A 27235-nucleotide genomic window follows, 5' to 3' on the forward strand; every position below is an offset into this window, starting at 1 on the left:
AATTCCCTCCCAGAACCACATTTCAATATGCCACAAAGTACCAAACATACTAGAAACACGTTAAATCATGCAACACTTGGCTAGTGCTAATGTATGCGATTAACGCCATGAAACAGGAAGTTGTTGTAACTCAGGCATATGATGTCCGATCTGCTCCAAACTTCACGTGTTTGATAACAGTCTTGGCCTGAACACGTCTATATCGCAATATTTGGTCATGGTCAAAGCGCCACCTGTTGGCAGCAAGGAGTGTGCGTCTTTGCGTCGATGTCGCAAGACACATTCTTTTCGAAATGACTATGGCATAATTCTCCTGTATTCATTCGCTTACATGCATGTCGACCACTGTTCACTGTTTTCCTAAGGCCAACGGGTGGCGGTGAGCCTGGGTGCGAGGGCCCTTTCATCGCTGCCTGCAGCTTTAATTATTATCTTATTTTCTTTTTTTTCATGTCAAAACTTGTATCTGTAAATTCTGCAGTTTGCCTATTTCTAGTTTTGCGTTTTTAGACGCAAAGACGCATTCTGTGTGAACGGCCCCTTACACTCCTGGCGTTTAAAAAACGCGGCGTTCCCATTGAAAACAATTGAAAAAGTACGCTAGCAGCTGGAAAAAACGCTTTGGTGGACACAGCCCTTTAGTGCGCTGATAGTTGCATTAATATTAACCATAAACAACAAATTAATTTGCAAGAAAAGTAGTACACACCTCTTAAAAACTGCATTTGTTTTTACAGCGAAAAAAAGATTTTTAAAATAATGCTTTATTTAATAATTTTTTATTAGTGATGCACCTATTTTGATTTTTCCTGGCCAATTCCAGTATTTTTAGAAGCAAATTGGCCGATTCTGATACTGGTTGCAGATTTTTTTTTTTTTTTTTAAAGCAAATTTATTGTTTATTTGTTCACAAAATATGTATAGCTCTTTGATATTAGAAACAAACCCTGCATTTTTATCACAATCCTAACAAAGATATTATGCACATGAGCATGAGCATTTGTTTTTAATTTAAATTGTATATTCAAAATAATTGTATAATTGTAGCCTATATTCATTGTGTATTCAAGATTAACAGCAAAAACAGCATGGTTTAGCTTTACTTTAGCTTTGTGAAATTGCTACATGAGACGCCTGCACAAAACAAAATCAGCAGACCAACTGAATGAAAATGCAAATTTACTCTCTGACAGTAGGTGGCACTTATGGAACAGCAGTGATATACTGTAGCATTTCTATGGTTGCCGCTGTACACAAAGCAGTGCTGCGTTTATAAATAGGCTTCTACTTTATATGGAGATAAGAGGAAAAACCATCAACTTTTCTGAAGACCGTCCCCTTCAGAGATACATTCATTTCAACCCCAATTTAATGTTTATATTATTCTTCCTATATTTCGAAGACAGTGAACTTGTGTCTGTGAAGCATGTCTGTTCTCCTCTTTGTGTCCGTATTCAGCGTGTGCCTGTGTCCTGTTTACAGACATCGTAAGTATTTTCACACAAATTAAATATTGGGAAATTATTACAAAGCAGTTTGTTTGCAAGCCTGGAATAAGGATTGACCAAAATAAAACAAAAAAAACGTTCAGATTTATGACCAGTAGACTAGTGCATCTCTTAAAAAAAAACAAATAAATAAACTTATTATTATATTATTATTTTTTATTATTATTATTATCGTTCAATTCATCCCCCGGGCCGGATTGGGCACCTCTGTGGGCCGTATTCGGCCCGCGGGCTGTATGTTTGACACCCCTGCTTTAGTCCCAATGGATTTGTCCACTTGTAGTCAGCTTGACCTTAAATCAACCTCTAGCTTACTTTTTAGAATGTCAAACAAGATGTTAAAAGGAGGCATTTTTGTTTTTGAGGACACGTTCGTACTCTTAGAGAGAGAAAAGCCATATGTGAAGTACTTGGATAAAATTTTCCCTTTCAGAAAGGCTTTTCATCTTTGAATAGCCAATGATTAAAAGTGGATGGGGAGAGAGAGTGAGAAAGAGATGGAGCGATAGACGGAGAGTGAGAGTGAGGCATGTCTTTCTATTTTAGACGTTTTGCTCCGTTATCTCCAGGAAGTAGGTCCTGTGTGTGAGTCCTGAAGAGCGTTCGGGGAGCTCGAGTCCAGGCGTCAGTCGGGCTCACGTGGCCTCGTGTTGTCGTTTTCTTTGGCACCTGGAGACAGTGCAGGGAAAGATTTTGTGGCAAGGCTGCTGACACGGCTTTAATGAGTTAAATTAGATGACTCCCCCTTGTGCACGTCTGCAAAATTAAGCCTAGAAAGCGACAAAAGATAACAGAACTAACAGTCGGGTTTTTAGCCCAGTCAGGCCAGTAATTTACATCACAAATATGATTCATATTTATTTTTAGCACCAATCTGAAGTGTTTCCACTAGTATCACCAAACTGTATTGCAAAAATGATTGTTTTCAAACAGGTTTTAAACACTCCCCAATGTGCCTCCCATTGGTCGGACATACAGAAAGTCCCGCCCCTAAATCCACACAATTCAGTGTTGCTGTGACAGGCTGGTCAGGACGTGCAAACAAACTCCATCCATGTTAGCCCTCATAACTTCCTGTGCAAATCTATTGCACTGTCTGTCGCATTTTCATTCAGTGTTTATATCTGCACTAGTCTGTCTTTCTTTATTGCTCTATTTTACAAGAAACTTGTCTTCATTTCCTGCTGTAGCATTTGTTTTGATACTGAGGAGAGATGGCAGTGCTGCAGCGATTGCCTTTTTATCAAAGAAACATCTCTCTCTTTTTCTTTCTCCTCCCCCTCTCCCTCTCCCTCGTGCTGTTGTCTAATCCAGCTTGTGAATCACATGCCGTGACCAGGCGCGTGTGTGTGCGAGAGTGTTTGTGCATGTCATTGTGCCGACCCAAGAGACTTATTTTTCTCCGTTAATCATTCATTTTACCGATCAATGTTTCCTCATACCCTAAATATACACCTCATTTGTTTTTTAATCCCTAATATATATGTCATATATCTGTCTTTTCCCACGCATTCATTGTTTCAATAAACGTAGCAAGCACATTGTGACACACACACACATATATATATATTGGCTCTCATATGCAAATGAATTCTGAAGAAAATATATTAAAATATTACTAATTTTACTGTGTTTTTGATCAAATAAATACATCCTTGGTAAGAAACTTCTTTCAAATCATTAAAAACATCTGACCCCAAACTTTTGAACGATTTTTATTATTGGTAGTTTATTAAGCAAACATGTTTTTCACTGTAAAACCTTTAAAGGGACAGTTCCCCTGAAAATGAAAGATCATTTTCTCTCCCTTCATTGTGATCCAAACTTTTTATGGAACACAAAAGAAGATATTTTGAAGAATGTTTCCCATACAATCTTGTATGGACAATATGTAAATAAAAAAATCAATATATCTTTGTGTTCCTCTAAAAAAAAAAAAAAATCTTCATTTATAATTATCTTAATTACATGAAACTGCTGTGTGTATGTTTACATGAGCAGGAATTGTTTTTCAGTCAGAATGTTCCATTCTGTTTCAGGTGTACAGGGACACACTTACTTGTGCACTGTGATTACACCTCTGAGGTTTATGAGCCACATTTGAGACAATTATTATAAGACAAAAACAGCTATTAATATATATATATAAAGCCCCTAAGAATTTAGTGTTGTGAAAAGCTTACACTGTACATACATTTCATGACACGTCTATGTATTGCTTATTGTGCACTTTGTAATTTGCATAAATATACACAAGATGCATTTCAGAGTCATTAACATAATATGAAAACATTTTCCCTCCTGAATTGATATTGTCAATACATAAAAATGAACCGGCATAGCGTCGCACAGCAGCAAGTTGAAATGACTCTATGACGAGGAAACGATAGTTGCATTTCTGTAATGTGTTTAACATTGCTGTGGAAAATGTGTTGCTGTTCTGGGAAGAAGGAGAGGCACTTATACCAATTGGCATCTCTCAGTAAGGTCACATCAAGCTGCTCATAGCAGAGTGACGACAAAAGATGTTCACAAACCGGCAAACATTCAAGGCCATTACTGAGGGCCCTTCAGCGCTTGCCTTTTTATCAACAAATCATCTCTCGCTTGCTCTTGTATGCTTCTTTTTGTGTCAAAATTCAACAAAATATATGACTAAGTTGCAAATTAGTGTGTATCAAATATTCACACTGTATAAAATTAATCAACATTATGATTATCAATTAGTTCAATGCACTTTTAATTTGATCATGAAGTTTCCACATCTTGAGACTAATTTCGCAGTCCCTGCTTGTATTGTGACTTACAAGTATTTGCATTAGAGTTGATAGATTCAGTTCTTTTTATGAATCAATTCAAACTGTCCATTTCAGTGAATTGATTCAAAACGGCCATTCAATGATTCATTTGTGTCACCAACAATGTTTCAAAAAATGTAGATTTGTATTAATGTGTATTGTTTTATTGGTGAAACTGGTTCAATTTTCTAGCTTTCAATCAATCAGTGTGGAAAACAAGACTTTATTATTTTTAAAATAGTGTTTTATTTTATTTTACTTCTTGTATTAAACGTTCTGAATGATGGTTGATGAATGGTTGGTGCTCAAATCAGCATATTAGAATGATTTCTGAAGGATCATGTGACACTGAAGACTGGAGTATTGATGTTGAAAATTCAGCTTTGCCATCACAGGAAACCATTCTTTTAAAGGATTAGTCCACTTTTAAATACACTTTTCCTGATAAATTTACTCACCCCCATGTCATCCAAGATATCCATGTCTTTCTTTCGTCAGTCGAAAAGAAATTAATGTTTTTGAGGAAAACATTCCAGGATTATTCTCCTTATAGTGGATTTCAATGGCTACCAACAGATTGAAGGTCAAAATTACAGTTTCAGTGCAGCTTCAAGGGCTTTAAACGATACCAGATGAGTAATAAGGGTCTTATCTAGCGAATCGATCGGTCATTTTCGAAAAAAATACAACCGTTTATGCTTTATAAACAAAATATCGCATTTAACGTACTTTCCGCTTCCGCATTCTTCATAACGCTTACGCTGAATGTCCTACGCCTTCCCTATTAAACTTACGGTAAAAAACGAAACTGGCGCCGCGTTCGTTCCGTAAGTAGAATAGGGAAGGCGTAGGACATTCAGCGTAAGCGTTATGAAGAATGCGGAAGCGGAAAGTACGTTCAAGGCGATATTTTGTTTATAAAGCATAAACGGTCGTATTGTTTTCGAAAATGACCGATCGTTTCGCTAGATAAGACCCTTATTACTCATCTGGTATCGTTTAAAGCCCTTGAAGTTGCACTGAAACTGTAATTTTGACCTTCAATCTGTTGGTAGCCACTGAAATCCACTGTGAGGAGAAAAATCCTGGAATGTTTTCCTCAAAAACCTTAATTTCTTTTCGACTGACGAAAGAAAGACATGGATATCTTGGATGACATGGGGGTGAGTACATTTATCAGGAAAAGTGTATTTATAAGTGGACGAATCCTTTAATTTGTGATAATATTACACAATATTACTGTTTTTGCTGTATTTTTTAACAAACGAATGCAGCTTTGGTGAGCATAATGGATCTCATCTTTACTCTTCTCCTCAGGTCGGTGACAGACCCCAGAGACGGCAAACGCGTGGCCCTTAAAAAGATGCCCAATGTCTTCCAAAACCTTGTCTCCTGCAAGAGGGTTTTCCGCGAACTGAAGATGCTCTGTTTCTTCAAACACGACAATGTAAGCTCCCCACCATCCTCTTTTTTTTTTTAATCAGTTACCTAACTCTTGCTATCTACGTGCCGTCCCCATGGTGCCATTAGCGGGAGCCTGGCTAGCTCTCACTGTCCCTGGGCTGCTGGTGCCTGGGAAACGAATGTCATGTGAAGGCTGGTGTCAGTGCCCACGTTCTCTGGCGTCAAAGCTGACCTCTTGCGCGCTCTGTCTTTGTTTCTCCACAGGTGCTGTCAGCTCTGGATATTCTACAGCCTCCACACATCGACTACTTTGAGGAAATGTATCCTAAACAGAAAGCTACTCTACCAGCTGCTGTCTAAAGAATTGATTGTGATTTAGAAAGTTTGGATTCCAAAGAATTCATCAAAAAATAACAATTTTGACTGATAGAATAGTTAATTTTAGCTGATAACCAGTATGATGGTGTGAAATCCACAGGTTTGTGTAAAACCTGATGATCATGTTCTCCAGCATTATTTGAGATGATCCAAGATCATCTGACCGTCTATACAAAGTCAATGTGACAAATTTGCATATTTAATTAGTAACCTAGAAATAGTTCAGAAGCTTTCTTTGCAGGGCTGCATGATTTGAGGGGAATTTTTTTTTTTTTTTTTTTTTTTTTAACCACAGATTTTCTTTGTGGTTTTTAGTCCTTGAGAGCTTGAAAACAATTTAAAAATTGTAAGTAGCTGAATGAAACTAACTTGTAGATTACAGAGCTCTGGTGTGAAAAGGGCATCTGAGGTCTTGTTTTAGAGACTTAAATCGTGCATATGCTTTTTTTGTGCCTTTTGTGGTTGCTAAAGTGGGATCAAGCTGAACATTATGTTTAGAGAGGTGATGGCTTGCCTCACGCTGTGCTTGAGTGTTTTTGATGGCAAGAGATCTAGTGTACTTATGAGAATTAGTATGCCATTTACATTATAGGCAAAACAGGTCTGATTATCGCAGGTTCGGGGCTCTTTTTTTTCTCCTCCTCATTTTCTTTCCTTTGCCTAATGGCTTCTGTTCTAATGGAATATGGATGACGTTTCATATGGATTTCAGAAAAGGCTGACATGTTATTTTTAAGGCTTTTTTTTTTCAAACTGCACTCTGATATTTCCTAGATGTGGTCTGCAGGACGCTAAAGACAACCCCAGCTTCTTAATTTGGTGCATAATTTAATAAAAGGAATTACACGCTTCCCCCGTTTACCGCTCTTGCCCGGTCACCCGATACGCACTCTGTAAGCCACTTTTCTTAGAGTATTTTTTTCTTTCAAATACCAAGAGGCTTTCTATGATTTGAGCTGGAGAGTCTTCCTCTTAAATTAGCAGGAATTTTAGCTCTTCAAAATTAGGAACAAAAAAGGCTTTTGTGTTAATTTGCCGGGAGATTTATCCTGCGCTTTTGTATTTTTAGACATTTCTCATGCAGCGTGACCGCTGGCTGTGGTCCGGATTTGGCTTAGTTTCACAGTGTTCGGAATCATCTAAAAGACGTATAACATTAGTAAATAATGCTGTGTGCCAGTAAATCCACTAAAGAATGGGTGAACATGCCAAGCAACATACGTCTTAAGCTCTCTACAATGATTGATTTTTTTTTTTTTTTTTTTTTTTTTTTTGGCTTTGTGAATGCTTTGAGATGTAATGCACATTCAGTCATATTGCATGCTTGCATTTCTCCATTTTGGCACTAGGATTAAGGGGGACATATCATGGGAAACAGGATTTTCCTTGCATTTTTAAATACAAGAGTTTAATGTTATGCAAAAATAACATTAAGCACCCAAAACTAAGCTTCAAAACTGGTTGTATATGTAATATTCATGGATATGACATCTTAGCCATAAATATGGTTTGCAAAATGAATGTAAATGTAAGCTACACCAGTACGCAGAGGTTAGCCAATCATAATAATGGGTCATTTACATTAATGTTAAGGCTGAGGGAGATGTTGGAAAAATGTCACATAAAATTTAAGACCCAGTGTTGTTATAGTTAACTAAAACGGTAACACTTTACAATAAGGTTCATTAGTTAACTGCATTAGTTACTAATAATGCTCACTGGCACTATTAGAACTAATAATGAACTGCACTTCTACAGCATTTATTTATCTTTGCTAATGTTAATTTCAACATTTACTAATACATTATTAAAATCTTGTTAACATTAGTTAATGCACTGTGAACTAACATGAACAAACAATGAACACTGTATTTTCATTAAGTAACATTGACGAAGATTGGTAAATAAATACAGTAACAAATGTATTGCTCATGGTTACTTCATGTTAGTTTTTGCATTAACTAATGTTTAACTAATGAACCTTATTGTAAAGTGTTACCACTAAAACTATTAAAAAAATACTTTTACTTAATTGAAATAATGCTGAAACAATATTAAGTATAAATATTAGATGGAAAAACTAATAAAAAGTACAAAAGCACAATACATAATTATAAAAAATTTAACTTAAATGAAAGCTATAAATTATTTTTTTTATAAAATATAAAAAATATTAAATTATATTATAAATATTAATATTCAAAATCTTTTATTTTTAAGATTTATTTTTGTCGTTTTTGCCTTTATTATGACAGTGCAGTAAGTTGACAGGAAGAAAAGTTGGAGAGAGAGGGGGGGACAGGATCGGGAAAGGTCCACGAGCAACTGTGCTATATGTCGGCGCGCTGCCCACAAGGCTATTGTCGCCAATAATTTTCAAAATATTAACAATTGTTATAATCGTATATAAATAATATGAAAACAAAACTTATGTCCAGGCCCATACGCAAAGTGTGAATGCCCGTATTAAAAAGAGATGTACAAGTTACAATTTTTAAAGGTGCCCTAGAATTAAAAATTTTATTTATCTTGGCATAGTTAAATAACAACAGTTCAGTACATGGAAATGACATACAGTGAGTCTCAAACTCCATTATTTCCTCATTCTTATGTAAATCTCATTTGTTTAAAAGACCTCCGAAGAACAGGCGAATATAGGTGATATTTTTAAATTGTCTTTCTAAATGTTTCGTAAGCATGTTGCTAATGTACTGTTAAATGCGGTTAAAGTTACCATTGTTTCTTATTGTATTCACGGACACAAGAGCCGTCGTTATTTTCATTATTAAACACTTGCAGTCTGTATAATTCATAAACACAACTTCATTCTTTATAAATCTCTCCAACAGTGTGTAATGTTAGCTTTAGCCGTTAGCCACAGAGCATATCCTCAAACTCATTCAGAATCAAATGTAAACATCCAAATAAATACAATACTCACATAATCCAACGCATACATGCAGTATGCATGACGAACACTTTGTAAAGATCCATTTTGAGGGTTATATTAGCTGTGTGAACTTTGTTTATGCATTGTTTAAGGCAAGCGCGAGCTCCGTGGGCGGGGAGCGTGAGCATTTAAAGGGGCCACAACCTGAATCGGCGTATTTCTAATTATGCCCCAAAATAGGCAGTTAAAAAAATTAATTAATTAAAAAATCTATGGGGTATTTTGAGCTGAAACTTCACAGACACATTCAGGGGACACCTTAGACTTAAATTACATCTTGTAAAAAAAACGTTTGATGGCACCTTTAAATCTATTCTGCAGAATTCCATCAATTTTACCCCCAAAATCAGTGCAGAAAATCTGAAAAAGTTTGCTTGTGATTCTTTGATTTTGGCTGTTGTGCAAGAAATAAATTTATATTAAAAAGTGCAATATGTCTCCTTTAAAAGTAATAAAGAGGAGATGCTGTGTTTCTGAAAATGTTTCGGTTTGTAAAATTATCGTCATCCTTTATGGTGTGGTGAGGGCTGTAGTGTTCATGTTTTCCATTATGGACTTATACAGAAGCAGCATAATAAGAGATTGTAAACACTTACAAGCACACACGCACACACAGGTGCAGAGGAACATTCATATTCTGTGTGATAATGTTCCCCCTCAGTGCCACTATCTTTGTTCTGCTTAACGTATTTATTTACTCAACGGATTAAACAAAGACTCATATCCTTCTGCTTTCGCACAGCACAGTAGAACCTTTTTTGCGCTCATTTGAATGGATTATGAAACAAAAACATCAATGCGGCGGGATCCTTAATGTCTTAAAGCCGCTTGGTTAGACATGTAAAAATGCGTGTTCCTTAACATGTACATGTACCATTCACACACAAAGTTAATAATAATAATTTTTTTTTTTAAATGTTCCAGAGCCTGGAAATCTTGCTGGCCCTCAGCAGACCTGTTTGGAAAAGGTTATTTCATACAACACTGCCACTGTGTATTCCAGGCTAATTATATCTTTTGCTGAATGGCATCTTTCTGAGTGACTGATGTGTGAATTGTGCTCGATGCTCCTTGTCATAATGGCTGTTATTTCTTCATCTGACTGCTCGACTGCCGTTTCATATACGCTGCATTTTACCAGACGCCTGCGGTGAAAGCGTTTTGGTTAATCAGTCGTTGTTTGTGTTATAAACATTCCCTTTCGTGGCAGGAATGTACTTTTTTCTGTTGCTCTTTTTTGAAACCTAGTGTGCTTCCTGCATAGAGAGCATTTTAAGGCACTGTAGTTGCACTCACAACAAGTAACATGAGTAACATAATCAGATTACTTTTTTTTTAAAAGTAACTAGTAAAGTAAATCGTTAATTTTAAATTTACAACAAAATATCTAAGCTACTTTTTCCAATAAGTAATGCAAGTTACTTTGTTTTCTCATTTGACTGACAGCTCTTCTGTCCCCATGTTGAGAGAAATCGGGAGTAACATGTTTTCACATGTTTCTGCTTTAATTTGCTATGTTCAGAAAGACTTGAAAGTCTGGTAGTGTGTGATCCTCAGTCATTTAGTCCATGATGCCTAGTTTTTTTCTGTAACCTTTTACAAAAGTGAATGATTTTAGAAGTCAAGCAATGTGTTCTAGCTTTAAAGGAACACTCCACTTTTTTTTGAAAATAGGCTAATTTTCCAACTCCCCTAGAGTTAAACAGTTGAGTTGTACTATTTTCGAATCCATTCAGCCGATCTCCGGGTCTGGTGGTACCACTTTTAGCATAGCTTAGCATAGTTCATTGAATCTGATTAGACCATTAGCATCTCGCTCAAAAATGACCAAAGAGTTTCAATATTTTTCCTATTTAAAACTTGACTCTTCCATAGTTACATCGTGTACTAAGACTGACGGAAAATGAAAAGTTGCCATTTTCTAGGCCGATATGGCTAGGAACTATACTCTCATTCCGGCGTAATAATCAAGGAACTTTGCTGCCGTACCATGGGCGCAGCAGGCGCAATGATATTACGCAGCACCTCTCACAAATGTCTCCATGGTTGCAAGGCACGCTCCCTGTGCAAACAGGGGGTTCCTTGATTATTACGCTGGAACGAGAGTATAGTTCCTAGCCATATCGGCCTAGAAAATCGCAACTTTTCATTTTCCATCGGTCATAGTACATGATGTAACTACAGAAGAGTCAAGTTTTAAATAGGAAAAATATTGAAACTCTATGGTCATTTTTGAGCAACATGCTAACGGTCTAATCAGATTTAATGAACTATGCTAAGCTATGCTAAAAGTGGTACCAGTAGACCCGAAGATCGGCTGAATGGATCCAAAAACAGTAAAACTCAACTGTTTAACTCTAGGGGAGTTGGAAAATTAGCCTATTTTCAAAAAAAGTGGAGTGTTCCTTTAAGGAAACAATATATACTGCTGTTCAAAAGTTTGGGAAAGTTTGTATATTTATGCTTTGTGAAGAAGAAAATCCATAATGTTCAGTGAAAAAGATGAAAAATGTCAATTCTAAATAAACTTATATCATTGAATACTTAAAACATAAATAGCTTAGTGTAAATAAAAATAAGCTATTTCACTCAATATTTGTGAGCTCTCTATTGAAATCAATTGGGAGTAGCATAGAACTGTATTTGTGTGGTGTGCAGAGTTGCTAAACTGGTCACTTATGACCTTCAGAATGGCTATATAGGCAGCTCACTAGATTTTGGAACAGAACCCCTCTTGTTTGTGGTTTTATGGTGCTTTCAGTTTGTTTTTTGCTATATTTGTTTACACTTCGTACAGTTAAACTTAGCTTAGCATCAAAACTCTGTCATTGGTTTAGCTACATGAACTGGGTTTCACAATCAAATGTGCTTCAGCTATGTATATGAGAGCATACTTCCCTATATTTCATTATATATGTATATACAGTATACCGTATAAGTAGACGCTGTTTGCCACAGTACATGTGTGGGTACACGTGTTCTAATGTTCTTGTGTCATAACAGAATCCCCAGGGATGGGATGTGCTGGCTCTCCTCCATTGGAGCCTGCGCTTGCTTTTCTGGAGCACAGTCCTGCAGGACGCAGTTTAACACACACAAATGCATTAGGGATGCGCATTTTGGTCGGCTCAAGAACTAAACGGATAAATCAGCAGGGTACTCAGGGCGGGACGGGGGGGGGGGGTGGAGAGAGTTCCATCTGTGCTTATTTTAATTGTATATGTGTTAGACAAACGTCTTTAGTAGTTTTTTTTTTCTTTCAAAATCTCACACCATAAAATTTACTATTTAGAGTCTATTATTGTGTTTTCATGATCTGAGTAGTACAGGTGCCCATTCCAAAAATACCAGCATTCAACTGTATCGTTTTTTTTTGTTTTTTTAATTCCCTGCCAACTTTTCTTTTTGGCCACTCCTTAAAAATTGTGTTTTAAAAGGGTAAGTTCACCCAAAAATGAAAATATTGTCATCTATTCCTCACCCTCATGTCGTTCCACACCTGTAAGACCTTCGTTCATCTTCGGAACACAAATTAAGATATTTTTGATGAAATCCGATGGTTCAGTGAGGCCTCCATAGCCAGCATTGTCACCGTCACCTCTCAAGATCCATAAAGGTACTAAAAATGTATTTAAAAAAGTTAATTTGAGTACAGTAGTTCAACCTTAATATTATAAAGCGACGAGAACAAAAACAAAAAAACAAAATAACGACTTTTCAACAATATCTAATGATGGCCGATTTCAAAACACTGCTTCTGAGCTTTACGAATCTTTTGATTCGAATTAGTGATTCGGAGCGCCAAAGTCACATGATTTCAGCAGTTTGATACACGCTCCGAACCAGTGATTCAAAAGCTTTGAAGCTTCATGAAGCAGTGTTTTGAAATCGCCCATCACTAGATATTGTTGAAAAGTCATTATTTTGTTTTTTTGGTGCATAAAAAGTATTCTCGTCGCTTTATAATGTTAAGGTAGAACCACTGAACTCACATGAACTGATTTAAATATATTTTTAGTACCTTTATGGATCTTGAGAGGTGACGGTGACATTGCTGGTAATAGAGGCTCCCCTGAGCCATTGGATTTGATCAAAAGTCTCTTAATTGGTGTTCTTCGTTCATCTTCAGGTCTTATGGGTGTGGAATGACATGAGAGTGAGTAATTAATGACAGAATTTTAATTTTGTGGTGAACTAACCCTTTAATTTTAGCAGCATAAATGGTATTTTAAAATGACTGAAAATTGTTTCCTTTCAGAATAAAATGACATGGCATTTATTTTTATTTATTTTCATTTGCATTAATATTATAGGTGTGTAAAACCTAATAAATTGTTTGTATTCAATTAGTTGTTTTTAAAGAAAAATAAAAATGTGTATTTTTCACACACATAAAATATGTTGCTAAACATAAAATGTATCATTTCTTGTGGTGGAGCCAGTGGTAGTGTTGTCTCGGCAGGTAGTTTGATCAGTTTGATGCTATGATCAGTAAAACACCCAGACTTCAAGCAGTGTTCACCACAACCTCTTTCACACTGAGGGCGAGTGGACCCCGCTGCTGTCTTAGCAAGCTATTTATAGCAAGAACAGTTACGCCAGGCTTCTGTCAGTACCTGCCAAGCTACTCGCTGCCCTATCATGCATCTATTATTGAATAAACTGAGAATGTCAGGAGAAGCAACCTTCCGAGTTGTGTGCTGAACACAAGTCAAGCTTGTTTTTAATGCATCTGCGACTTTCTCGTTTCATCTTCCACGTCTTTGATACAGTTGTCACAAGGTTGCTAGTTTAAGAGGATGTGGATTTCTCTGTGGTATGTCTAAAAGAGTGCTGTTTAACCAGTGTCAATGCCGCACAAGGCTGTTTCAAATTGTTTGTCGCCATGCCGTCTTCGCTTATGCAACAGCGGTTAGTTAAGGTGATGCTGAGTTTGGTATTTTTGGTGCAGGTGAGACCGGTATGTTATAATATTGCAGAAGTTCACCGTTATTTTGCATCTGAAGCCGATTAAGATAAGCCAGTGAGCATTCGTGTGGTATGATCTGAAAGTGTTTGCCTGGGCATCATGCGGCGGGTGTTTTTTCTGTGCGCATGTGCTGAAGGTGTGAGAAGTCTCTGAAAATACAGATTGCTTTCATGATTACAGAATGAGTCATGTGTGCTTTAAGGACAAAGACGTCGATGATTTATTTTTATTGCCGGTGACTGAACTCACAAGGCTGCTTGTGGTGCACCTTTTAAAATGCATTTCGCATGCGTCTGCTTTGTTACTATACAGGTATTCCTTCTCTTTTGAAGTCTTTATAGTCCTCTATGTTTTGTTATGCTGTTCTGCGATGACTCTTTAGAAGCTTTAAAATGTGACTTCACCTGCAGAACCAGTCCCGTTTCTCTGTGGCTGTTGCTGAGGCAGGAAGTTCAGGATGTGGAAGATAAAAGGCTACAATGGCCAATGGGCTGACAGAAGCAAGGTGCGCTGGGTTTAATTACCGAAAAGACTGTAGCAGCAGAATTAGCAGATTCCCCCCCTCCAGGTCTCCGAGCAGGTCAATTAACACCCAGCAAAGCTGTGAAATACGCCTCCTTCCATCTGCATCTGGCAACGATTACACCTTGCTATTATGTGAGAGGACTTTGTGAAAGCCGTGTTCAGTCTCACACATGGCCAAGCCCCCCTTTTTGTGTGTGTTTTGTACGAATTCACAAAGCTATGAGTGTGTAGGATAAGTGTGAGCTGCATTTGTGTGTGTGCATGTGAAGTATGTCTGTGGGTGGTCTTGTGTGTGTGTGAGAGAGAGAATAGTCATATACCATGTCTTAAAGCATTAATAATGACAGGATTGTTGTTTCTGTGGACTGTAAAATTAGAGTAACATTTGAATAGTTGCTCATTTAAGAGGCATAATGTGCACTTTTATCTTGTTTTCTTTAAAGTTCACTGACCTGCAGAACTAGCTGTTTGCTTTACTGTACCTTTAAGATGTCTTAGAGTAAATGGTTTTATGATAGGATATGTGAAGAAACCTGCCATATTTAATGTGTTAAAAAAATATATTAAAGGATTAGTTCACTTTCAAATGAAAATTACCCCAAGCTTTACTCACCCTCAAGCCATCCTAAGTGTATATGACTTTCTTCTTTCTGATGAAAGCCCTTATATGAAGATTGTTTGGGCGTGTTTTATGCAAATGACTTAACCTTGTGCACACAGCTGCTCATTGAGCTGCTGTTTGCATGATAGAGCTGCACGATTCTGGATAAAATGAGAATCACAATTTTCCCACATCTCTGAATATACTACTAAACAAAAACACATGTAATTTATTAGAGGTTCTGACAATATTTTGCTGGATAATAATTGCTGGACGCTAATTGCTGGAAAAATGTTTAATTAATTTAAATGAATTATTTAAAAAAAATGTTTTTTAATGAATTCAATGGATCATTAATAAATACTTGTTTCATTACTGGATGAATCAGTGTTTTTGAACAAATCTTTTGAATGAAAGATTCAATGACAAATACATTTTTTAACAGTCACTTGTCGCCAACTAGTGGCGTAAGATGTAATTTATACAACCATTATTTGAAGCGCCAAGTTAGCAGTGTTTCTAAGTCTGCGGTTTTCCCGCGGAATTGGGCCACTTTTACACTGTTGCCGCAGGTTGTTTTTTCATGTCCATGGGTTGAAGTGACCCCAAATAGCATGAAATTTAGCCCCTGGAATGCGAATTTTACCAGGGGAACCTAGACAAAAACGCATATTTTACCCCCCGGAATGCGTTTTTTTTTTACCGTGGATTCCCCTAAAATGCGATTGGGCTAGTTTTGAGTTAGTTTGGAGTAGCAATTGGGCGACCCTGCAACCTGGCAACCGTGCAGGTTAGTTTCTGCTCTATTTTGCTCTATTTTGATCGCCATTATAGACATCAGTGTTTATATCCTAACTTTAAACTTTTTTCTCAGTACTTCTGTGATAATTTGAATATTTGTAACACAGAAATAACTACTGTGTGGTTCAAAACTGCTCTCTCTGGCTCAGCGCGGAAACACTAACAAAGATTTGAATGCTCCGGTATGATTTTGTCAAAGGTTTAATAGACACGGGCGAACTGTAGTCATTAATAAAATAAGATCATTTGGGTGTTTGAATCGAGATCTTTTTACGATTAATCGTGCAGCTCTATTACCCGATAACTAAAAACGGAAAACTTTTTATGTGTTTTGGCCGTTCATTTACACAACAACAGCGTTTTCATGGGGCCTGAAAACGCAAACTTTTGAAAACGGGTTTCAAAGTGCAAGTTTTTGAAAATGATACTGTTATCTCCGTGTAAACTACAAAAACGCGAATCTGTGAAAACAGTGACGGCATGCACATGCGTATTACGCGTTTAGTCTAAAGGCATGTGCGTTTGGCGCGAGTGCTCTGTAAAAGAATGCGTATGTTACCAAGATTATTTCTGAAAGCACATACTGTAGCATCGTGAATATTAAAGTAAATTTCTTCATCCATTAATTCTGATTTCAGTGTCTTGAGATGGCAAGGTGCCTATATGTTACTCTATACATGCAGGTGTACTCTTGTTTTCTGCTGCTCGTCACTATGGGAACCGTTTAGTAGAATCACTCCACTTCCTTCTGTAACTCTCAACTGTCAGTTAGTCATTCTGGAGGGGAGCTCCAGACCACAGGTGCCTCTCCACCTCTACCCACAGTCAAGCTGTGCTAGCTGGCATAGTGAGCCAGCAGCACTGGTTCAATGCAAATTTAGTGGGTAGAGAGAGAGAGAAAGAGTCACAGGAGAGAGAGAAAAAGTCACGGGCCACAGAGAACCGACGGAGTGCCACAGACTTCACTCCCTGTAGTCCCCATTCAGCTCTTCAGTATGTGTGTGTTTTTTTCGTCAGCGCTAACGCTCTGTGGCGAACCGAGCTCAGAGGATGTATAATTTGCATTTCAGTGAAGCAATCAAGCATAACCGTCATTTGCATGAGGCTAATTAGGCACGTGACAAAAGCCCTCTGTTCTCAGGCGATTATCGAAATATCGTGTGGAGGTCTGCCTGGAGCTCTCCACAGAACTGCTTTTGGAACACCCTGCCTGGTTAAAAAGTCTCACGGGTGTGATTTTACAGGGATTGTTCACCCAAATTCGGCATTCATTTACTCATACTTATGTCACTCTAAACCTGTATGACTTACGCTGGGTTCAGTCTACACGATATCAGCCCGATTTTGGCTTGATCTGTTTGATGTCGGGTGTCGTGATGATATATAAATGACAATGGCCGTCGGGACACAAGAATCGATCGTTTCATCTTGTATAGTGTTTCATAGTGGATGACAACTGACGCCGTGTCTACGACGCTTCATGATGTCGCGACAGAAAGACTACAATGTTTCATGTTTTTTCAGTCCTCTATGATGGGTTTCGTCACATCTGTGACATTGACCAATAGGAGCACAGAAGCTATTTTCCGTACACAGTTTTTAACATGGTGAAACAAAAGAGAGACGATTGTATTGGTGCTGCTAGGTGGAATTATGCAGTGGAGGAAAGGTTTGTTGAGCTATGGCAACAATACTCCTGCCTTTATGATGTTTCCTCGAAGAACTATCACGACAGAGTGAGAAAAGATAAATGCTGGCGAACAATAGCGGAGGCACATCAGCAACCCGGTGAGTACTGGAATTAGCATTAAGGCCCGTTCACACCAAGAAAGATAACTATATTTATGAGCGCACACCAATGAATGATAGCGGTCTGTTTATTCTAAGCTCACGCACTGCTGTGTACAACATGTTTTTGCTATTTTTAACCAGCAGATGTCCTCAGCATGCTATGTTTTGAGTGAATAGCTAGTGTAATCGATCTAACCTAACAGAGAATTTAGCTGACAAAGTCAATATAGTGGAATAAAAACAACGCCTATTCTTTTTCACTTTAAACAATGTAGTCAAAACTAGCGCTGGATACCTGAGGTAATTTTATGTTACACTGTTTGCTAGCTTTGCATAATGATCTCATTGTTAATACTTCTCACCAATTATTCTAAGGGCATGACTGATTGTTTTCCATATATCTATTTTCTTTAAAGGATCCTTGAAAAGGGGGTTTGACTTGAGGCCCCGGTATACTTCAAACTAAGTTCTTTTTTGTTCTTCGTTTAGGGGTAAAACGAAGTTCGAAATGCGTGACCAGCGATATACTGTAAACGAACATCTGACGCCGCCCACACTGCTAAAAGAGCGACGGTTAGATGAATATGTAAATATTTGCCATGCACTTTCTTCTCAGTAACAAAATAAACACAACAAAAATGAGAAAACAGCAAGCATTTATTACAGAAAGCATCAGAAAAGCATCTAATCATAACAACATGGGTACGTTAGCATGAGCTCTGCAAAGTAACACATCTTCATATCACTTTCAAAAGATTGCTTAAAATCAAGCAGCTTTACAGTATCAAACATGAAAAACAGTGTTAGTGCCTCATTTTTTTTTTTTTTTTACAAGCACAATTTTGTTTTGTACTATAAAGCGGCTTTGTGTTCATGTTTTCACCTGCAGAGATCTTACCTCAACAAACTCAAACACACAAAATGAGTCAAAGACGCGTCCCATGCGAGTGAAGGCGGAGCCTCAGCGCACACCTCCTGTTACGTTATCGTCACTGACCAATGGTAGTACGAAGGTGTTTTGCAGCTGGAGCGAACTTTTCCTGAAAGTTCGCTTTGGCAAGCCGTTTCGAACTTCCAAAAAGAACACAAAACAAACTTCGTTTTGGCCTGATTTTGTTCGAAATGACGTCACATCAGTTCGTTCTTCAATTTCGTTTGAAACAGTGGTGGCTTTTTCTTGGACCTCACCGATAAAACTTGTCGCCTGCTATTTTAAATGCTCAAGCCCTTAAATTCGAATGGATTCTGATTGGCTGTAATTTTTTTATCATTCAACAGCTGGAAAAAAATGTTCTGAAAGTGATCCCAACGTTATCGTTTCTCTACATCGTTATCGTTGTAGCTGTGGTGTGGACAATGCTATTCTTTTATATATCGAATGATTTTTAGAACTATATCTTTATCGTTATCTTTATAGTTATCGTTCTTGGTGTGAACGGGCCTTTAGGCTTGTACGACCATTGTTTGTTTACGCTCATGTGAAGTCAGTCGCTAGTTCCGCCTTCTCAATGACATCACACGTCGTTAAAGATGGCTAGCGATGACTGGTCAGGAGGAAGCAACGTGTAGTCTGAGGGGCCGTTCACACAGAACGCGTCTTTGCGTCTAAAAACGCAAGCACTCAGGAGTGGTTTTAAAAAAAGCGCAGCATAGAACGCGAGCGTCTCGAAACGCGCCTTTGAGACGTGATGCAATAACGACAATAACGGAAATAATAGAAATAGGCAAACTGCAGAATTTAAAGATACAACTTTTGACATGGAAAAAAAGAAAATAAGATAATAATGACCGCCTCCTCCGCCATGTTGCCATTATATAAAACAGTTGTCATGCCAACTCGCAACGCTTGCCCCGCCTCCAAGTTCTTCTGATTGGTCCACTGTTTTGGAACTGACATTGATGAGCGGCGCTGCATGTAAAAGTTGAAATTCTTTTAACTTGACACGGCATCTTAAAAACGCGGCGCTCATGTGTGAGGCGCTGCAAAAGACGCGAGACACGAACGTAACAGTCGTGCACGTCCGTCAAGCGTGTGTTTACATAGAAAAACAATGGGAAAGTAACGCATTGGAATAGAAAAACGCGTTCTGTGTGAACGGCCCCTGACATGTTTCTTGTCCACAACACAAGAATTTATGAGTCAAAATTGCATAACAGTGACTATCGTTACAGACAAAATATTGTGTAGTCTGAATCCAGCATAACAGTTTTATGTGTGTTCCTTTGAATGAACCACTTGATACTTTTATGGAGGTTTTTTTTTTTTGTTGTTTAAGCTTAAAAAGCCCAAGTCCTTATTCACTATTTTCATAATATTGAAAAGCCAGGATATTCTTTAAATAAATAAATACCTCAATCAATATGAGGTTGAGTAAATGTCAGGTTGAGTTGAGGTTAAGTGAATTTCATTTTCAGATGAATTGTCCCTTCAACATTGAAAGCTATTTACCCTGTCGTCCTAGAGTAAAAAAGTAAATCATTTTAGCATGATATTTCTGACTTGTTAACTTCTAGTGAATGTTGTGGTTGATAAGTTACACTGGGTTTAGTGAGTTACTAAATAAGTTACTAAATTCCTCAGAAATCCAGTTTGTGTAGCATTAACTGCAAAGCTCTATTGCACTTTTGCAGTGTAGTAATGTTTTATTACCCCACAAAGAGCTGAGAAACAAATATAGCTTTTGTTTCAAAGTGGATGTGAAAATTTCAGAAAGGAAAAGGGGAGAAAATTGGCTGTTTATAGTCCATAATTTGTAGGGACGGACATAACTGTTATGTGTTCAGGGTGGTTTTCAGGGACTTGCTATGGTTGCTTAAGTATTCTGTGGATTGTAGGGTGTTCTGGGTGATCGCGTTGCAAAATTTCATGAGCAAAGAAGTTCCGTTGTCTAGTGTTAATAGTGTAGTGATGTATGAAGCACAAGTCACTTTCAAATCAAGCAACTTTATGTTGGCCAACATGGCAAATTTGAGGCACCAACTTGAACCCGTTGCGAAATCTGCATATAGAAATCTTTCGCCCTCAAGCAGAATTCCTGATTGCGTGGATTCCTTTTGAAATTACTAGATTTTGGTTGCAGTGTGACCACACATTTATTGCAATTTTTGTTTTTGTTATTTATTTATTTTTAATTTTCAATTAACCTTTTTTTTAGTTTAGTGTTTGTTAGTTTTAACTCTTAAATTGTTAGTTTTGATTAGTTATGTGGTATCTTGTATCTGGAATAATTGCATGATGAGTTGCTAAAAACACCAAGGCCTGGTTTCACAGACAGGGCTAAGACTAAGCCAGGACTTAGTTAAATTAGGACAATTAAGTAGACACATTTTATGTTTTATAAACATACCTTTTATTTAACATTACTGGTGTGCATCTGGAGACAAAAAATGGCACTGACATATTTTAAGATATGTCAGAGCAAGTTGCTTTCAGTTAAAATAGCTCAAACATGCATTTTAGTCTAGGACTAGCTTAAGCCTTGTCTGTGAAACTGGGCATAAATACGAAGAGAGAGCTATTTAAAAAAAAAACTGCCTAAGAAACACAAAAAAGAGGAAGAGATTTGCATCCAAAGGCTGCGAAGAGAAGCCGTGTCAATTTGCAGTGACACTGTGAAAGATGGCATGAAAATACTTGTGACACTCTTGTAGCTGAGAAACTTAAGGGAAAACCGAGGGGTGGGTAGAAGATGAGCTTGTCCCAGCAGACAGTCAATCAAGCAGTCCTGCATACTCAGCTGTAGTTATCACACACACACACACACACACACACACACACACACACACAGGAGGGTTGCCTCTGCTGACTCGGCCACAGCAGAGATGACTGGATGGGCTTTTTTGAACCACAGATATGCATCTGTCAAACCTTGTGTAGCTTCATGTGCATGACTCCCTGCCAGCGAGTGCGAATGCTCGACTGGACCGAGTGGCAGAGAGCGGCTCATCTTTATGTGTTTATAAAAAGAAAGATCACAGGCGGTTTGTCTTTGCCAGGAAGTCCTCCTACGCTTTCTCCATCGCTCGTATTTACTGACAGCCGACGTGTTGAGTCTGCGCTCATATGTGTTGATTGCTGAAGTTGGTGTTTGTTTTGAGAGACTAGTAGTGCTGAAGCAGATAATTGCTCCTTGTTCATTCTTTAACACATGAATGAGTCATAATGTGTGTCTCCAGGTGAAGATAATTCAATATAATATTGCTCTCGACATAAAGGTCAGACCTAGATACTTGGATGTGTCAGTTCTCTGGTTTGTGTTTATTAGCTGGACCGTACGGCAAAGAGCAGCTCATCTTTGTGTGCTTTATATCTGGGAATTGTAATAGAGGCCTAATATGTGGTTCTGCCCTTAGACGTGGAAATGCTGCATTTCTTTGAGCTCTGACGGTCACAAATTAATGAAGTGAATTATAGTAATAGTAGTTGTGTTGATTGGATTACGTACGCTCTTGGATTCAGCTCACTCATTGACTGTTGTAACACTTTCTGTGCATGTCTCAACATCTTCATTCATCACTGTGTAATGGCCACATCATCACACCTTGATGTTTCTGCAAAGCCTCCCAGAGTGCCATGTGTTTGGCAGAACAGGTGTTAGGACCTGCTGTCTGTCCAAAGCAGAATGTACTTTCTTTTTTGCAGCTGTACAATAGCAATTAATGATACTATGTTAAATATTATTGCCAAAAGCATTGCTCATTGTAAATTTAAAGTGACTAAAATGTGTTGGAGAATTTTTTCACTTCTATTACTATTATAAAATTATTCTAAAAAAAAAAAAAAAAAAAAACATTTAAAAAATTCTTAAAATACTTAAAATATAATTATTATACTATTATATAATATAATATATTAAATTAAAATTCATCTGTATGGGTATGTGTGTATATATATATATATATATATATATATATATATATATATATATATATATATAGTAAAACCAAAAATTATTCAGACATTTTTTATATTTTTTATATATTTTTACTAGTGGGTGCAGGATACTATAGTTCATTTATGTAAGTGAGGATAGCAAACTGTAAACTGTGACATATTTTACCCAAAAATTCTTCATACAGTGGACTACCAGTAAAATTGATAAAAGTTTGGAACCAAAAATTATTCAAACACTTTGACCTGACCATGTTTTGCTTAAGTGTTATCTGACATAATTAAGATTATTTTTTTCTGACACAGTTTAACTCTGAGATCTTGTCATATTTTATTACCATTTTTTTAATGAAATATTCAAGGTGTCTGAATAAATTTTGGTTTGACTGTGTGTATATATATTAGGGGTGTGACGAGATCTCGCGAGACTAAAATGTGACGAAAAGTAGTCTTGTGATATTGCCATGACAGAGTGTTTAGGATGATTAGGAAAGAATATGCCACCGCTACCTTCACATTACGCCTCTCCTGTCCTTTTGCTTTGTATTTAAATAAAAAACATTTAATTCAGTTGGATAACGGTCACTGCTGCTCCATATTTACAGAGTTACGCGCAATCGTGAAAGTGAAAGTAAATGCGAGCACGCATTCAAACGCGATTTCAATACCCCGCATTTTGAAAGCGGCTCCCTGATGCATGCAAATTTCTCCCAATGTGTAAGCGATTTTAGGCTGGGAAGTGTTGTTGTAACCATCTCTTGGCTCTGTATCAAATTAAAATTTGGTCTTATTTGCACTTTGAATATTGAGAGAGTGCGATTATGGATGTACTTATTGTAAAGTGTTACCATGAAAATAAATAATAGTTTTCTCTTAATCTTATTAAGCAGAAACAATAAGGTTTCATTTGTTAACATTAGTTAATGCACTGTGAACTATCATGAACTAACAATGAATGACAATGAAATGTAATTTTTTTTAAATATTAAAAGTAATTTTCATATATATTGACACATATGTAGTTTTATTTAATGGTTTCTGGAGAGAATATTAATTGATGACACAAACCATCCAAAAAAAAAAAAAAAGATTCACTAAATTGATTCAATCTGAGACCGAAAAGGTAATTCCGGGGTCCGGCATTTTGTAATGTTAAACTGTAAACTAACAAGTTTAACACAGAAAACAGTGGCTTGTTACTTTCTTGAAAACAGCTATTTTTCATTGCTGGTTGCTCCACAAAGCTGTAACTAAAGTCTACTAAGCTCTACTGAAGAAAAAAATGACATGGGAGTATTATGTGTGGCTCATCATCATATTTTGCATTTGTAAAATCTGTGATTAAAGGAAGTAGCAATGTGCGACTAATACTCTTGACTTTATGCTCCAGTTTAGGAGTGGCGCTTTAAACAAATGCTAGTCCTCTTCACGTTCACCCTCTCCACTTCCCCATGACCTCCTTATCCATTGGCTCTGTTTTTAGATGAGCACTAATACTGCTCATCATTCGGAGCGCTGCTGTACTGTATGTGTGAACTTCCTGCTGTTATTTTTGGCATGGTTGTTTCCCTTGACATAACCGCAGTTATGTGGTGACGGAGTTGATGCAGAGTGACCTCCATAAGATCATCGTGTCTCCACAGCCCCTGAGCTCTGACCACGTCAAAGTCTTTCTCTACCAGATCCTCAGAGGTGAGATACACACACACTAAACCCTTTCAAACTTCACCTTCACATTCTCCACCCTGAGTCTTTCTTCACCAAGATCTCATGGGTAGAGAAACACACAGGCAATCACACACATGCTTCTCTACTTCATGTTCCTTACTATCATATTGACAATGGGGAGGAAGAGTGTAAGAATACCAATGGGAGAACAAGTTTAAAGAACCAGCCACCGTTTTGATATTTTGTTTACTGTAGGACAACTGACATGTTTTAAAGGGACCGTTTAACCTAATGAATCACATGAAACACGTATAACTTCAATGTTTTGAAGTGACACAAAGCTCTATTACATTCTAGAGTGAAGATGCCGCCATAGGGCACAAATCTGTTTATATGTCAACTGGATTAGATTTCAAACCAAACAAGAAACCTGCACAGCATAACAGCGCAGTCTGCTTCATATCAATACAGTTTGTGTCCACAAAATGTCTTTAATGACTGATGAATATGTTGTGTCCACAGGACTGAAGTATCTACACTCAGCTGGCATTTTGCATAGAGACATTAAACCTGGTAACCTGCTGGTCAACAGCAATTGTGTGCTTAAGGTTAGTGAAATACTAGTCAAAATGTTGATGTCTTGATGTTGTTTAAATTTAGTCTTTTCTGTTAGTTCAGCTTGGATTGTCAGAATTAATTTCTGACATTACTTACATTGACCCTGAAAAGAAGTTGCACTCTTAAAGGGATAGTTCACCCAAAAATTTACTCGCCCTCACTCGCGATGTATGACGTAGGATGTCGGAGTATTGTAAGTTTTGACACCTCTTGCAGTTTAAACAGATATGGCTGGGCATCCTCTAACATTAAAATTTCTTGTTTTAGACTTCTAATTCTATCCTCTGCGGTTCTGTGTTTGTCATTGCGTCATGCATCGGGTCAGAGGTCACTCTTCCACCCCAAATCAATGCGTACGGGTTTGCCGGAAGCTATTTATTATAGTTAATAAAGTTTTAAATATGGATATTTTTCTTAGAAAAACCCATTACTTTGCTTCAGAAGGCCTTTATTAACCCCCTGGAGCCGTATGGATTATTTTTATGATGGAGGGATGCATTCTTTTGGGCTTCAAAATCACGCCCCCCATTCACTACCATTATAAAGCTTGAAAGAGCCAGAATATTTTTAAATATATCTCTGATTATGTTTGTCTGAAAGAAGATAGTCATATATACATAGGATGGCTTGAGGGTGAGTAAATCATGGGATAATTTTCATTTTTGGGCGAACTATCCCTTTAAGATAATTGTTTATATTAGTGCTGTCTAGTTCAGTAATGATTTTAATAGTTTAGTAATGATTTTTTCTGTAATTAACCACAATATCACACATATATATATTCACACTGAATCTCCAAATTAATTTTGAAACAACATGAAGATACTATGAATGAAGTCCAGTATCTACCAATACTGCTACTAATGTCTCTATTAAAAGGATTATTTTCGCAATTTCTGAGAAAGAAATGAGTAATTATAGCCTTTCAACATAAACAGTATAATTGAAAGCCATAAATTAAAAAAAAATATATTAGGCTTAAAAACTTATACTTTTAGTTTAAGTGAACTTAAAACAATCTTTACAAAAACCATTATTATAAATGTCACATTTAGCTGTGCTTTTAATATACTTTTTGTTGGATAAAAATGTGAGATTTTGACTGTTTAAGCTCTATTGTACTGGCTTCTTTTGTCTCTGTGCTCTCCTGCTATTTTAGCATTATACACTCTAGCCTATGGCCTTGAATTCCGTCTTTATAATTCCTTTCTTCCGAGGACGCTTCATATCTATCTGGCCAGGCCAGGTCTACAGCACCAGCATACACACACTAACACACAATCTCTGGCTCCAGGGGGTCAAGGCCCCCTTGGGATTGATTCATCTGCTCAGTTCCTGACATAAATCTTCATTTTGGATCCCATAGCAAGAGCTCAGCTGCAAAAGAGAAAGCAAGGGTGATATGGGAGATATAGGAAGAGAGAGAGATAAGGAAAGAGAGAAATTCTCAATGTATGTGAGTGCTGACTTTACCCAGCAGCATGAGAAATATGCTTGAGGGGAGAGCGGGAATAGATTATGCTATTGGACCACAGAAAGGGAATCATTTAGCATGCGCTGCTTCATTTAGTCCTTAATCCTCATTTCCAAAGAATGTTTCTCTCATTTAGTTCTGATGTATTAAACCTTTTCTCTTGGTCATGTCTGGCAATCAAACACGCTCGAGTCTGATTTACGGTCAACACCGCTTTGAATTTGATTCATTCAAATTTAATTCATTTTTATACCATGTTTTCTATTATTAGCGTGTGCTCTGTGAGACTCTTTTTAATATGCAGCTAAATAAACACACTCCTAACCCTAAGCAGTAAACATCAATATGTACCTTGTGGATAATTAAGAGAGAAAAAGTGTAATGGCTTTATCATTATCTGTATTCCATCTAACTTACACATTTTAAATTATGCAAAACATCTAAATATCAATGTGTTCAAGCAACTAAAGTTGTTACTTCTGGGAGCCAATCATCTAAGTAAATTATTCAGTCACATGACTTTTCAGTGTTGTTATTGTTTACTAAAACTATTCAAATAATTTCCGTTAATAAATATCAATATTGGATGGAAAAACTTAAACGCAAATTAGAAATGTTACCTTGGCAATGAACTGAAATAATATAAGCTGAAGTACCAGAATTAATAAAGCTAAAACTGATATACAGTACAGTCCAAAAGTTTGGAACCACTAAGATTTTTAATGTTTTTAAAAGAAGTTTCGTCTGCTCACCAAGGCTACATTTATTTAATTAAAAATACAGTAAAAAACAGTCATATTGTGAAATATTATTACAATTTAAAATAACTGTTTTCTATTTGAATATATTTCAAAAAGTA

The 27235-nt window shown here is 37.1% G+C and overlaps 1 protein-coding gene across 1 annotated transcript in view; it reads left to right on the top strand.

The window, feature by feature from the left end:
- nlk2 (nemo-like kinase, type 2) overlaps positions 1–27235 on the top strand; it is a 94162-nt gene that overhangs the window by 38687 nt on the left and 28240 nt on the right. Inside the window, exons 2-5 of the mRNA XM_048161796.1 lie at positions 5624–5753; positions 5975–6030; positions 24202–24308; positions 24807–24892. Coding sequence (XP_048017753.1) covers positions 5624–5753; positions 5975–6030; positions 24202–24308; positions 24807–24892 — 379 coding nt within the window. The remainder of the gene's footprint in view (positions 1–5623; positions 5754–5974; positions 6031–24201; positions 24309–24806; positions 24893–27235) is intronic.

Source organism: Megalobrama amblycephala, linkage group LG16, assembly GCF_018812025.1.
Source record: "Megalobrama amblycephala isolate DHTTF-2021 linkage group LG16, ASM1881202v1, whole genome shotgun sequence".
NCBI lineage: Eukaryota > Metazoa > Chordata > Actinopteri > Cypriniformes > Xenocyprididae > Megalobrama > Megalobrama amblycephala.